Raw genomic sequence first — 15,983 nt, 5'->3', positions numbered from 1 at the left:
ACTGAGCCTGTGCTCTAGAGCCCGCGAGCCACAACTACTGAGCCCGCCTGCTGCAACTCCTGAAGCCTGCGCACCTAGAGCCCGTGCTCCGCAACAAGAGAAGCCACTGCAATGAAAAGCCTGCGCACCGCAACAAAGAGTAGCCCCTGCTCGACACAACCAGAGAAAACCCACACACAGCAACGAAGACCCAATGCAGCCATAAATAAATAAATAAATTTATTTTAAAAAAAACAACGTAGAACAAAAAGACAAAGAGATGACTTGGAGAGGAAAAAAAAATTAGAGGCTTAATTCAAGTGGTCTAACATTTGACTAATCGGAGTCCAAGAAAAATAGAGAAAATGATGAGTGGGAAATTATCAAAGTAATAATTTAAGGATATTCCCAAGAACAGAAGGACATGCATCTCCAGTACCGATGAGTGAAGAAAATGAGCCTCATCAAGGCACCTTATCATAAAATTATAGAACCACCAGAGATAAAGAGAAAATTCTTAAATAGTGCAGAGTGAAAACAAAGGTCACATACAAAGGACCAGGAATTAGAATGATATCAGCCTTGTCAGCAGAAACATGGGAAAATAGAAGACAATGGAGCAATGCCATAATTTCAGAGAGAAAATTACTATATTCTAGAATTATATAACCAGATGAACTTTCAGACAGGTGTTAGGATAAAATAAAGACATTTTCAGACATGCAAAAAGACAAATACTGTATATTATCACTTATACGTGGAACCAAAAAAAATAAAGCAAGCTAGAGAATATAACGAAAAGAAACAGACTCACAGAAATGGAAGACAAACTAGTGCTTACCAGTGGGGAGAGGGAAGGGGGGCGGGTCAAGATAGAGGTAAGGGATTAAAAGGTACAAACTACTATTGTAAAATAAGTTACAAAGATACATTGTACACCACAGGGAATATAACCAACATTTTATAATAACTATAAATGGAGTATAATTTTTAAAAATTGTGAATCACTATGTTGTACACCTGAAACTTATGTAATATTGTAAATCAACTGTACCTCAATTTTTTTTTTTTTTGGATAGGAAAGTAGGATTTATTGATGGGCATGAGTAAGGAGGGGACAGCGCCAAGGCTGTCATGCGGGCAGGGCACACCATTCGTCCAGGGGCCACGATTAGGGATGTATTTGACTCCACAGCCTTCTGAGATGAGCTGCTTTTCTGGCACCATGTTTTCAAATTCATCTGCATTAAACTTAGTGAATCCCCACTTGGAGATGTGGATCTTCTGGCAGCCAGGGAACTTGAACTTGGCCCTGCAGAGGGCCTCAAGCACATGCTCCTTGTTCTGCATCTTGGTGCGGATGGACATTATGACTTAGCCTATGTGGACCCTGGCCACTGTGCCCTGGGGCTTTCCAAAGGCACCGCGCATACCCGTCTGGAGCCTAGAGTGGGGACAGCATGCCAGTTTTTAATGTCCACTGGAAAGGGCTGTCTCCAAGGTCCCTTAGGGCAACCCGTACAGGCAAAGGGCTGCATACACTACTGAGGAGGCTGCTGTTTGCAGCCATTGTGCACCGGGCCCCCATGGGGATATGCCTCAATTGAAGAAAAAGAAAGAAAGGGAAAATGGGGAAAATGGGCAAAAAATCTGAATAGACACACCTTGCTGAAGGAAAATATACCAATGGCAGCTAAGCATATGAAAAGGTGCTCAACATTGTATGTCATTAGGAAAATCCAAATTAAAGCAATGAGATACCGCTATGCACCTAGTAGAATGGCCAAAATTCAAAACACTGACACCACCATATCATTGTGAGGATGTGGAGTAACAGAAACCTCATACATTGCTGGTGGGAATGCAAAATGGTGCAGCCACTTGGAAGACAGCTTGGCAGTTCCTTATAAAATTAAACATACACTTACCTTGTAATCCAGCCATCACATTCCTTGGTATTTACCCAAATGAGTTGAAAACTTATGTTCACACAAAACCTGTACACAGATGTTTACAGCAGCTTTGTTCTTAATTGCTACAACTTGTAATTTGTAAGCCACCAAGATGTCCTTCAGTAGGTGAATGGGTAAATAAATATCCAGGCAATGGAACATTATTCAGTGATTAAAAGAAGTGAGTTATCAAGTTGTGAAAAGACATAGAGGAACCTTAAGTGCATATTACTAAGTGAAAGAAGCCAATCAAAAGGCTGCATACTGTATGATTCCAACTCTATGGAGATAGTAAAAAGATTGGGAGAAGGTAGGGAGGGCTAAATAGATGGAGCACAGGGCACTTTTATGCTAGTGGAACTATTCTGTGTGCTACTGTAATGATGGATACATGTGTCAAAACCCATAGAAAGTACAACACAGAGAGTGAACCCTAGTGCAAACTAAAACTTCAGTTAATAACAGTGTATCTGTGCTGGTTTGTTAATTGTAACAAATGTACCACAGTAACGCAGGATGTTAATAATTGGGGAAAACTGTAGGAGACGGAGAGGAAGTATATGGGGACTCTGCTTTCAACTCACTTTTTCTGTAAACCTAAATCTGCTCTACAAATAAAGTCTATTATTTAAAAAGTATATGAGGCAATTATTAACTCTAGCTAAAACAGCACAAATTGTGTAAGAAAATGTAACTGTGATATTTATATTGTCATAATAATGAAAACTTACAGAATGTGGCTTTAAACAAAAATTATTGTATAATTTTTGAGAGACTAGAGGAAGGGAAGTATTACAACCTAATATCCTCATCTGTCATAATAGAAAGTCTGTGTAACAGAAGTGAACGTCTGAACGTGTTCCTATCCAAAGGCGTTTCCTCCCCTGTGTACCCAAGCCCATCTCCCTGTTTCCTATATCATCACATTTTGCATTCCAGCAGAATCTTTCCCATCAACAAACAAATATGCCTTTAATTCTTCTATCTTAACACACACACACACACACACACACACACACACACACACACACACACACACACACACACACACACACACACACACACACACACACACACACTACACTTATGCCAGGTGCCCTGCCACTGCCATTCCATTTCTTTGCTTCCCTTTACTTAAAAGCTCGTTTTCTGTACTCCTGTCTCCAGTTCCACTCCCTCTATTTTTTCTTACATTCACTCCATTCAGAATTTCACAACTACCATTCTACTTAATTTGCTCTTGTCAAGTCACAGTGACCTTCACACTGCTTAGCCAATGGTCAGTTATCATCTTGTCTCCCAGCCTCTTTTGATACAGTTGATTACTCCCTCCTTGATACGTTTGCTTCACCTGGCTTCTAGACACCACTTTTTACATTTTTCCTTCTGTGTCATTGGTGACCTCTTCTCAGTCTTCTTTGCTGATTCTTCCTTTTCTCTCTGACCTCTTAATGTTAGAATGCCCCCATATCTCAGTCTTAAGTCCTCTGCTCTTCTCTTTCTACCCTGAGCACCTGGATAACCCAGGTATCAGGTATCAAGTTTTAAATACCATCTATAAGTTGATGATTCTCAAATTTATAGATCCCAGCCCAGACCTCTTCCATGAACCCTAGATTTGTATATCTAACTGGCTACTTGACATTTTCATTTATTGTCTAGTAGACATCTGAAGCTTACCATGTCTGAAATTGAATGCCTGAAAAGCTGCTATATCCAGGACCTTGCCCAGCTGAGGTGATGGCAGCTTCGTATTTCCAGTTGGTAGTTGCTTAGGCCAAAAGCCTTGGAGTCATCCTTGGCCCCCTTTGCTCTCTCACATTCCACATCCAGTCTGTTAGGAAATCTAGACATGATTAGGAAAAGAAAATCCACAAACGTACCACTTCTCACCACCTCCACCGCTGCCTCCTTGTCATCCTGTCTTGTCTGGATTACTGCTGTTGCCTCCGCACTTCTGTCCTTGGCCCTTTACAGTCTAAACAGAGCAATTAGGATGACCCTTTTAAAATCTAAGCCCCATCATGGTACTTAGTAGCCTCCCATTTCACTACACTGGAAAAATTAATTTCTCTGTGCCTCAGTTGCTTCATCTGTAAAAAGAGAATAATACCTCCCTCAGGAGACTGTGGGATTCGATAAGGTGATAAATGTGAAACGCATGCTCAACACTAACCTGATGCAGAGAAGATAACAAAGTTTAGCTTCTGTTCGTATTATTTTTATTGCCAATGCACCCTCTAAATCAGAAGCCTACTTTTGTTTCCTTGTTGTTCTTCAGTGCTTGAGGTGGGGGGGCTCTGTACGAGCATTTGGATTCTGACTGCCTAGCTCATTTCTGTCTAGCAAAATCCTCAGTTCATTAGTACCAGAGATTAGTATGTCCAGAAACACTGTTCCTTTAGCCAGAGGAAATTCCACTCCTAACTTTGCCGTGCTTGGTTTCCTGCACTAAATAGGAACTGCTTTGTCAGTAGAAAGTGTTCTTTTTGTCAGTACTGTAGTTCCTAACTTTTGAAGCATTTTTTCCCTAAAGGATAATGAGAGGAGACAGCTTCCCACTTATTTTTTGATTGAGCCTTTTGTCTGATGTCTTATCCTGAACTCCCCCCCCCCACCTTTTTTAAATTACATTTGTAACATCACATATTTAAGGTTTTGGTTTTTCCCCCCTTTCATATAAGCCTTACCTCTCTGGAACTGTTGATTTCTGGAAGACACTTATAATATTTAATGTTCCCACTCGTATATTCTGTCATGCCTTACAACAAACCAAAAAGAGAAGGGAAAATTTAACAGTTAGATTTGCTAATAGTAGTAAAATGCAAAGAGCGTGGTATAATGGGAGAGTGCTGAGCCAGGGCCTTCTGAGCCTCACTCTGCCACTAACTAGCTGTATGACCCCGTGGGCTTGCGTTGAACCTTCTGCTTGAATTCTAGCAGAAGAGGCTAGCTAAGAGAGAGGAGAGTTGGTTTCTGAGAGGATGTGAGGAATATAAGAAAAGTTTCTTAGGGACCAAACCCACTAACACTGGAAGAGGCACTGGGGCAAACAAACTTGTTCTGGTTCGGTAAAGGAGCCAAGGCACAGGACCCTAGGCCTGAGCAGCTTATGCTTAGAGACTTGGAGGATGGGGGTTGGGACTCAGTTCCCTGAATAGAGGGAGAAGGAAAGACACTTGAGAATCTGGTAAAAAGCAAAAACAAAAAACCTATTCTAATGGCTTGAGCCCCTGCTTTGGATATAGTGTCTGCTTGTCCCACAGATAGTAGAGACAGGCACAGTGGAAGTCAGTGTTAACATGATACACACATACTTCCTACATCAGAAAGCTGGAACAGTAATACAGTGTTATATGTCAATTATATCTCAGTAAAACTGGGGGGAAATGAAGAAAGCTGGAACACTCTCTGGACTGTGGTGCTGGGGTAAAGCAAACAGGATTCTGACATGCAGCTTCTTCAGGGAGCAGTTAGGCCAACCCTCCAGTGACCTGGGACTCTTTGAGGGTATGAAGGTTTCGAGGCACTCCTAGCAGCTGCATTGTTGTTATCCTGCACTCACCTCAGCTTCCAGTGTGATGCATATCTAAAGAAATATCTTATGCATAAGCCTCTTCTCTCTGCTTTAATTTAGCCTTCCTAGAACTGTAGCAGAGACCCTAAAGAATAGACCAGATTTTAGAAATTGCAGAGAAAGAGACAGGAAAACAGTACATTCATTCTCTCAATCTCAGAAGGAATACTGCTACTTTTAGAAGTGGATCAGTCATCTTATGACCAAGTAAAAATCCTTTAGGTCTGTAGGCTTCAGTAGTCACCATTTAGAGGATTTCTTTGTGCTCTGAGGGGCTACCCAGTGGCTCTCTTCCCAACGACAATCCATAGTTTCTTCCTGTAGTTTCTCGAGTCCAGCAGTTAACAAACTGTAGCTGATGGAGACTTTCTTCACTCTTGATTGACATGAATAGTTCCCAGTTTTTTTCTGTTGCTGACAGTGTTGAAACAAACATCTTTGCACTTAAAGTGTGTGTGTATGTGTGTGTGAAAGAGAGAGCAAGACAGAGCGAGAGTAGTAAATTCCTAAGCTACTGGCTTGTTTTGTTATTGAAGTGTAACATACATAGAGAAAAGTATCCAAGTCATAGCTCAATAAATGATCACAAAATGAACACATCTTTATAATCGCTACCCATATCAAGACAGAAAACTACCAGCACGCTGGAAGCCTCTCTCATCCCCCTGCCAATCACCACCACCCTGCTCCTCCCCAGAGTAAACAGTATCCCGATTTCTAACATCAGAGTTCCTTTGCCTGTTTTTGAGCTTTAAAAGTTTTAAATGGAGACATGTGTCAATAGCATATTATTTTTGGAGATCTGGCTTGTTTCTCCTCATCATTGTGTGTTGGGATTCATCTACATCGTTGGTTTAGTAGTAGTTCATTTTTAAAATTGCAGTATGGCGCATCATTATATAGATAAACACATTTATTTATTCGTTCTAACTGTACTGCTCTGCAGTGCCACCTTTGTCATAAACCAGTTATCTCTAAATGGGGGTCTGTTTCTGGACTCTTCATTTTGTTTCATTAATACATTTGTCTATCCTCATGCCAAAACCTTACCGTCTTGATTATAGCTATGTTTTTTGTATGTATAGGTGTATAATATTCTATTATGATAGAATAAGTCCTTCCACTTTGTTCTTTTTAAGATTACCTTGATTATTCTTGGCCCTATGCATTTCCATAAAACTTCTACAATCAGCTTGAAATTATTCCTACCCCTATCCCTACCCCTACCCCTACCTCTACCCCAAAAAAGCATGCTAGAATTTTTATTGGAAATCCTTTGAGGAGAATGGACAGCTTTACTATGTTGAATGTTACAATCCCTGAAAGTGGTATGTCTCTCTCTTTATTTGGTCTTTAATTTCTCTCAATAATATTTTATAGTTTTCTATGTAAGCGTCTTATACACCTTTTAAAAAACTATTGCCTAATTATTGCTGCTATTAGAAACATACTTTTATATGTTGAAAAGAGTAAGTTTTTAATTATAAGATTTTACAAGGTTAAAAGTATATATCATTTTAAGAACCACCTAATATTCAAATTATTATGGGAATATTGGGTACATTAAGAAAAGTAAAGCTGAATTAAATCCAGAGTTGTAGGGTTGGAGATGTCAGAAGGAAATCAGGAGGAGCCTATTCCTAAATTATGTGAATTCTGTGTTGGTTGCTGGAGAGAGAAGGCTTGGGCTTGCTTTCTCTCTCAGCTAAAATGATTGGAACTTGGAATGTTAGGATGCTTTTCTTTCTTCTTCAGAGACTCTACGCCCTCTCCCAGCCAGCCCACAAGTTGGGAGCACCCAGGCAAAAGTAGAGCAAGTGGGGTCAGAGTGAATAGGGATTTCACTCAGTCCTCAACTCAGGCTGCTTCTGCACTGACGGGCTTCCTTCCGTTCTAAAACTTGCCAAAAATGAAGCAGTGAACCCATCCACTATCAGTCCTTGCAAGCATCCCAAAGTGATGATGACAGTACCTGTTTCCTTAAACTCATACTTGGCTTTGTTTTTCCAGGTCTATAAAGGAGAATTTCAGCTACCTGAATTTCTTAAAGGAAAACCTCAGGTACTGTGTCTGCTTCCTCCTCTTGATATACAATAAGATGGGCTCTTGCATTGAAGTAATCTTTTCAAAGAGATAAATCTATGTGCTGGTGGTAGAAAGACTGGCTTCTGCTGGGATATCAGCTCGGTGCTTTGTGACCACCTAGAGGGGTGGGATAGGGAGGGTGGGAGGGAGACGCCAGAGGGAGGAGATGTGGGGATATATGTATATGTATAGCTGATTCACTTTGTTATAAAACAGAAGCTAACACACCATTGTAAAGCAATTATACTCCAATAAAGACGTTAAAAAACAGAAAAAAGAAAGAAAGACTGGCTTCTGGTAATTGTTGGTTTTAACAATCTGTGTTAAACAGACTTGTTAAATTTAACAATTTAACACAGTTTGAATTTCAGAGGGCTCCGTGTCTTCCAAGAGTAGGGAAATACTTTATTGATAACTAAAATCTGATTGCTTGAGGTTGCCCACAAGCCACACAGTATTCCACATATAAGGAGCCTGCCTTGGTGAATCTGCTCCAGCCTTCTGATACCTAACTTGAAATAAAAATGTATAGCCACCCTTTGTTCTTATTACATATACATCCATGGCCTTTTCATTTTTCTCATTTGGAGCCTAGAAGACTTGTGAATACATTATACACACAGCCATTGACCCTCAACTGCTAAGTCCCCCAAGTTGGGAATGGATGGTATGAGTTTGAAGTTTATAACTTTTACTTTTTAAAAAATTAATTAAAACAGATCCAGAGTTCTCCTTGTAATGTCACACTGTCACTTACTTGGATTCCAATACTGTTTCTTGAGTTGAAGAGAAATAGGTGACGTTATGGCCGACAGGCCTAGAGTAGCCCAGAGTGTCCTGCATGAGCGCATCACCTGCCATTCCTATGTAGTAGTGGGAAGAAATCAATGACTACAGCCTGAGTCCAGCAGAAGACTTCCCTGTCCAGCATGGTGATAATACATGTTGCCTCCAGGCTGCTGCTATCAGTGATTAGCTTGTTAATAGGAAATGAAGACCCAGCACTGAACTCAGTTTCTAAAAGTGTTCCAGATCTGGGTTGTTGAGGGGAACCTCACAGATTGTGTGAAGTCGTGTTGCCTAAAGCAAGCCTAGAGTACATGGGCTTCTCTGTAAGAGCAGCTGTGTCTCACACCAGGATTGAAGGCTCTGTCTTCTCAGATCCTTGTCTCATAACAACCATCAATAACTGATACATATTACTTGACTATTTTAAACTACTTTCATGGTATATGCTTATTAACATATATTTAATTTTAATCCATCCATTCATTCATTTAAAAAATGTCTACTGAATTACTTTTATGTGTGAGAAATTGAAATAAGGCCTCAAGAGTCAGAGGAAAAAAAAAGATCTTCTCAGAGGAACTCCTTATCTATCCAAAAGACTCTGATCAACTTTTGCAGACAAAGGGGCACAGGGGCCCTGAGCCTTGGCTGGGCAAGATGTGCCAGAAACCTGGATGGATTCGTGAACAAGTTGTCACTCACTCACAGGCTATGGTAACTGGAGCCAGAGAATAATCCAAGAGGGAGAGTCTTGAAGAAATGTCAAATCCAAAGGCTGTTTTGCATAGTAAGTCTGAAGGAGTCAAGAAAGGGAATTTGAGACTAAAACTAAAGGGACACCCCTGCTTCGCAGCATACATAAAAATCATTTCCAGGTAGGTTATAGGCCTAACTGTGAAAGGCAAAATAATAAAGTTTCTAGGAGGCAATAAAGGAGAATATCTTCATGACCTTAAAAGAGAGGGATTTCTTAAGTGAGTTATAAAAAATACTGATCATTAATTTAATTTAATTAATTTATTTATTTAAACATCTTTATTGGAGTATAATTGCTTTACAATGGTGTGTTAGTTTCTGCTTTATAACAAAGTGAATCAGCTATACATATACATATATCCCCATTTCTCCTCCCTCTTGCGTCTCCACCCTCCCTATCCCACCCCTCTAAGTGGTCACAAAGCACCGAGCTGATCTCCCTGTGTTATGTGGCTGCTTCCCACTAGCTATCTGTTTTACATTTGGTAGTGTATATATTAGTCCATGCCACTCTCTTACTTCGTCCCAGCTTACCCTTCCCCCTCCCCATGTCCTCAAGTCCATTCTCTACATCTGCATCATTATTCCTGTCCTGCCCCTAGGTTCTTCATAACCTTTTTTTTTTTTAGATTCCATATATATGTGTTAGCATACGGTATTTGTTTTTCTCTTTCTGACTTACTTCACTCTGTATGACAGACTCTAGGTCCAACCACCTCACTACAAATAACTCAATTTTGTTTCTTTTTATGGATCATTAATTTTAAAATGGATAATTTGGACTACATTAAAATTGAGAACATTTACTTATTAGAAAGCATCATAAAGACAGTAAAAAAGGACACCTTAAGGGGGAGAAATTTTTTTTTTTTTAACATCTTTATTGGGGTATAATTGCTTTACAATGGTGTGTTAGTGTCTGCTTTATAACAAAGTGAATCAGTCATACATAAACATATGTTCCCATATGTCTTCCCTCTTGCGTCTCCCTCCCTCCCACCCTCCCTATCCCACCCCTCCAGGCTGTCACAAAGCACCGAGCCAATATCCCTGTGCCATGCGGCTGCTTGGGGGGGAAATTTTTGAAACAAAAGATTCATCAGTATAGAGAATTCCTACAAATAAATAAGGAAAAGGTAATAAAAAATTGGGCAAAAGACTTAACATAGGCACTTCAAGCCCCGTTCTGGTTAGTTTCATTTAATGTATCACACACATGCTAGAAAAAAGCCTATAAAAGGCTTTTATTTAACGTCTAATACATGAGAAAACTGAAGCCCACAGAACTCTCAGGATTACATTTAGCTAGAATTCTGACAAAACTCAGAAAAGTGCTATACTTAAGATTATAGTCTTGGGAATTCCCTGGCGTCCAGTGGTTAGGACTCTGCACTTCCACTGCCGGGGGCCCGGATTCGATCACTGGTGGGGGAACTAAGATCCCGCAAGCCACACGGTGTGGCCAAAAAATATATATATAGTTTTGTTATAAAGGAAACAATTCAAGACCAACCAAATGAAGAGACACATAGGACAAGGTCTGGGAGAGTCTCAGACTCAGAGTTTCTGTGCCCATTCCCTGTGGAATCAGTGTACTTCTCCCTCAGAGCACATCAGCATGATCACCAACCAGGGCGCTCCACTGAACTTCTGCATCCAGAGTTTTTACTGAAGTCTAAGTACATAGGCATGATTGATTGACTCATTCGCATGGAATTGAACTCAATCCCCAGTCATAGTCCCCTTCCCAGAAGCTGGGCTGGCTCAGAGCCCCAACCCTCAAATCACAGGTTGGTCTTCCTGGTGACCAGCCCTCATCCTGAGTCATCTCATCTCTTAGCAGAAACTCAGGTATGATCTAAGGGGCTCATGAATAACAAAGACACTCCTGTTACCTGGAAAATTCCAAGGATTTAGAGTCTCCCTACCAGGAACGAGAGCCAAAGGCCAGTCATCTTCTTTATTATACAACAGTAGCAGACGGAATTCATTAGAAAGTCTCTGATCACAGCCTGCAAGCTACACCTGATATTTTGACAAGAGCAGTCACTTCTCATGCTAACCAACGTTAAAACATCTTTTGCTTCCTTCCACAGACTGAGCAAGTGGAATAACAGAGCCAGGAACCTCTTGCATACTTGAGGTGAGGTTGGGGACATTGCTGGGTCTTTGGGTTTCACTGCTTAGGCTCTCGGGAGGCAGCGCAGCAGGTGGAGGGCACAGCCCTGGGGTCAGTTCACCTGCTTTGGAATCTCGGCTCTGTGTGGCATTGAGCAAGTTACTTAACTTCTCTGTGTCTTAGTTTCTGCATCTGTAAAATGAGGACCATGTTAATAAGAGAGTGGTAGAATTAACCATGATAATGTCTGCCAGAAGCCTGGCACATAGTAAGCACTCAAACAGTGTTAGTTATTATTTTCAGTATGAGGAGGGGTTTAAAATGATAAAATATTTTAGCTGAAAGAAACCTGAAGGCCATCAACCTCAACCCCCTGTTTACTGATAAGGAAACTGATCCTAGAAAGAGGATTTGTCAAGTTCACATCATAGGTCGGAAAAACCCAAGGCTAAAGAGCACCGTCTCCTGACATCCAGCCGGGGATTCTTTCACCACCCTGTACTGCTTCCTCTGTATGCTGGATGTGCAGATGTTTTTGCGCTAATATTTTCGGGAGTTGCCTGGTTGGTTTTTCAACCTTGCTGATGTTAATGCATTATGCTGTCTTAATGTTTGTAACCTATGTTGTCTCATTGTAGTTAAAGGCTACAGTGTGGAGCAGGACTTATCAGCCCTTTCTATCTGAGTAATCATCAGGTCCAGGGATACCAGCCAATTAGTGGCAAAGCTGGTTTCTGAACCTAGACCTCCTGACATGGCTGCTCAGACCTCACACCCCTATCCCACACTTTCTTAAGATTCTGTTTTGCTCTGAATATTTTGGTTATGCCTTAGATCATTTGGAACTTGAAAAGCTTTCTTTAAAATATGATTTTTCCTGGGAATTCCCTAGCAGCCAAGGGGTTAGGGCTCCGTGCTTCCACTACAGGGGGCAGGGTTTGATCCCTGGTCGAGGAAGTAAGGTTCCACAGCCGTGCAGTGTGGGGAAAAAAATTAAATAAAGTAAAATAAAATAAAATACTAAAATAAATAAAAATAAAACATGTTATAAAAAAGTAAAAAATAAAATCTGTTTTTTTCTTATAGTTTTGTTTGCTGTTTTATTTTTATTTTTTATAATAACCATGTATTGAGTGTGTACTCCATACCAGGTGTAAAATACCAAGCATCATATATATATATATAGTATATATGATATAGGATATACTATATTATATCTAAAATAAATATATATATTATTCATATACATACATATATGAATGATTTCATTCAAGTTTCAAACCACTCTGGCAAGTAGGTGATATTATTCCTCTTCTACTGTTGAGAAAATTGAGATTGAATAATTTGATTTGAATAAGAGGTTTTTATGACTTGCTGTGTGCTAATAGATTATGTGCTAATAGATTATAGATAGAAAAAACACATGAATGCTGCTATGCCATGTCAAAATCACGGATGGCAGTGAGTTAATATTCATAGGTTTTAGGAATTATGATTGCCTTTTTTGCTAAGAAGCAAATGCTAAATGTAGACTTCAACTCGATGGGCATACAGGTATAACAGCCGTTATCAGGCCTTGGATAATTTTGTTTATTCAAAAATACTTTCAAAAGTATAGATAGGGCTTCCCTGGTGGAGCAGTGGTTGAGAGTCCGCCTGCCGATGCAGGGGACATGGGTTCATGCCCCGGTCCGGGAGGATCCCGCATGCCGCAGAGCGACTGGGCACGTGGGCCATGGCTGCTGGGCCTGCGCATCTGGAGCCTGTGCTCCGCGACGCGAGAGGCCACAGCAGTGAGAGGCCCATGTACCGAAAAAAAAAAAAAGTATAGATAAATTCCCTCCTGGAAACATGCATACAGGGATTCATTACTGACCAGCTGTTTTACAAGACAGAATGCAGTGTCAGTGGACTCCAGCTTTGAGTGGCCTCCACAGCAGCATTTCATCCTTGTTTGCTTATCGAGGCTTGTAGGTGCCCACGTGCAATGAGAGAAGGACTCGGGAGAAGCTAGGAAGACATCAAAGCATCTCAAGACAAATCATAGTCTTTCTCTTGTCTTTTGGATCCCTTTGGCATATGAACGACAGTCACTGTGTTTCCTAAAGCTTCCTATAAAGAATCTCAGTATCCACTTTTTCATACTGAGTCAGCATGTTCGACCCCTGGACATTTGACGTCCCTGTCAGTGCCCCTGCAGTAGCTTCAATTGCAGATGACAGTTGCAGTCATTTAGAAATGGGCAGGAACAGCCCTTGCTTTGGCTGCCATCCTTTTGTGTTGCACATCGAAGCTACTGGCAGGCATCTAAAAGCATCCCAAACTGAGGGAGAGTGTGCCTCTCTCATAGTCCTGAGGTAGCTGTTCTCATAATGGTCCATCCCCCTACCTGTCTACCTGGCTTGTGCCAGGCCCACAGCTGGAAAGGAGGCGGTGTCATGCAGGGGAGAACAAACTGACTGCATACCTGTAACACATTCTGTTTGTTTGCCCTAGGGAAGACTGCTGCCTTTTCAGCAGCAGAGAAGTTTCTAGGACTGGCTGTTTCTAGAACTGGCTGTCCCCTGCTGAGATCAGTGGAGCATAGGTACCATGGCCCGCATCTCTTTCTCATTTGCCAGTTCTTCCCACTGAGAGGGTGGGATGTCAGCACACATTCGGACCCTCCTGAGTGACCTGCTTCTTCCCGAGTACAGTGCTCTTGATTACGTGCACGGGCCTGTGGAGAAGGAGCCCAGAGAGGATGTGTGCTTTCTCTTAAAACTGCTCTGGTCCTCACCTTTTCTTACCAGATTCCAAACTTTGTTTTCAAGGGGAGGGTTTAAAGATGGGATTCTGTAAGCAAAATTGGGTAGTTTCATCTTGGAATAGGTTGTCTGTACATGTTCTAATGTTTTGTAGAACACTTGTACCTGTTTAAATGTATTGATGTGGATAATATTAAATATCTTAATTATTTAAATAATTCATTGTATTGTTTCTGAGAAGTTGAGGAATTACCACATACATTTACAACTTGATGACTTTTGTATTTTATTTTTCAAAATAAAAGCTTTAAATGTGAAGCACTGGTAGTTTACATGTTTTCACTACTGTGACTTCTGAGAAGCAATAAGACCTATCAGGTAACGATCTGATAGACCAGTTCCTTCAGTTGCTGTATTTTAGATATTCCCCTCTATATATCATAATTTCTTAGTGAAGTTTTTGCTATAATTTATTTCAGAGAGACCTGCTACCATCCTTTTGTCTCAGAATCCTGTTCTTCTCTTTCCTTCTCAATTCTCTGGTCTCCATAAATTCTAATTCCTCAGAAAGACTTTCCCTGATCCCCTTCCTGCCTGCCTTATTCTCAGTATCACCTTATCACACTTTGCAGTTTTTAATGTTTCTTAACTTCTTAAATTGTCTATCTCTTATACTAGATGGTAAGTTCCTGGAAGACAGAGACTATGTCTTTTCGTGTCCATTTTTGTACCCCTGACACCTAGCAGAATGTCTGGCACATTGTAAGAACCTAGTAAAATATTTGGTAAATGATTAATCCTCCCAGACAGAAACTTCTAACATATCATTTTCAGATGAAGAAACAGAGGCTCAGCCAGGTCAAGCCACGTACACAAGGCCCCTCAGCTACTGCCACAGTGGTGACCTGGTATCTAAGCCTGACTCTAGTATCCTTCTTTCCGCTCCACGCCCCTAGCAGTGTTCCCTTCAACTGAAAATTAATACTGCTGCCACATCAATCCTTTGTTCAGCACTGTGTCTTAAGTCACTCTTTTGTTCAAAAACCTTCTTTGATTCTCCGATGCCTCGCACGTTACATGTAAACTGTTCTGTCTCTGCAGTGTAGCCTCACCACCCACTTGTGAACAGTACACCTCTTCCCTGTCTCCTTACACTCTGCTTTCTGCTTCTTCCAGATGCCCAGAAACCTAATCCCCTCTCCCCTCTCCCTGGGAAATCCCAGCCCTGTTAAGGGCTCAGCTGTTGTAAGTCCCATTTATTGTTACTGCTCTAGTTACTGCTCCAGCCTCCAGATAGCAATAAAATCAGCTTCAGCGTAACATAATTTGTTTTTGGTTTTGGTTTTTTGCTTATTTCTTGTGTTAGTCTTATGTTACCAGCATTGTAGGGAGGAGGTCACATATCCCTCTAGAGCCTATCAGAATGGGAGGCGAGGACATTTCTAAACTATAACCCATCCTGACTCCAATACGCACCCCTAGGTGAACATAAGGATTTTTATTCCCTACGTCTGCCCACCCCTGGAGACTCCACTGTCATGAGTGGGAATGTATTGGAATAGGAAAAGGGCAGAGAACCACCGCACAAAAACAGCTGACTCAGGAAAGAAGAAACCGCTGCACAACTGGCCCGGAGAAGCAGATGCTGTGATATCTCCCTCCCTGTTGACATTCCCTCCTTCACAAAGCCTTCTTTCTGGTCTGAGCACATTTCTCTTGAGCCTTGCGAAGCAAAGCATTTCTGTTCCATGTGACATCTTAGAAGACCTGTAGGAAGATGACTATATTTGTGAGATGTTGTGATTTGATGGAATCAAATGGAATTCCTGCCAAACAAATGAAAGATGCCTGGAGTAAAATTAAAAAATTGGTAACTGGGGGACTTCCCTGGTGGTCCAGTGGTTAAGAATCCTCCTTCCAATGCAGGGGACGCAGGTTCGATCCCTGGTTGGGGAACTAAGATCCCACGTGCCGCGGGG

The 15,983-nt window shown here is 41.1% G+C and overlaps 1 protein-coding gene across 1 annotated transcript in view; it reads left to right on the top strand.

The window, feature by feature from the left end:
• TPST1 (tyrosylprotein sulfotransferase 1) overlaps window positions 1–14,314 on the top strand; it is a 115,439-nt gene extending 101,125 nt beyond the window's left edge. The window contains exons 4-6 of the mRNA XM_082671601.1: window positions 7,519–7,569; window positions 11,235–11,281; window positions 13,754–14,314. Coding sequence (XP_082527727.1) covers window positions 7,519–7,569; window positions 11,235–11,252 — 69 coding nt within the window. The 3' untranslated portion in view covers window positions 11,253–11,281; window positions 13,754–14,314. The remainder of the gene's footprint in view (window positions 1–7,518; window positions 7,570–11,234; window positions 11,282–13,753) is intronic.
• The last annotated feature ends 1,669 nt before the right edge of the window (window positions 14,315–15,983 follow it).

This window comes from Grampus griseus, assembly GCF_964374135.1.
Source record: "Grampus griseus genome assembly, chromosome: 14".
Taxonomy (NCBI): Eukaryota; Metazoa; Chordata; class Mammalia; order Artiodactyla; family Delphinidae; genus Grampus; species Grampus griseus.
This window is presented reverse-complemented; position numbering and strand designations above follow the sequence as displayed.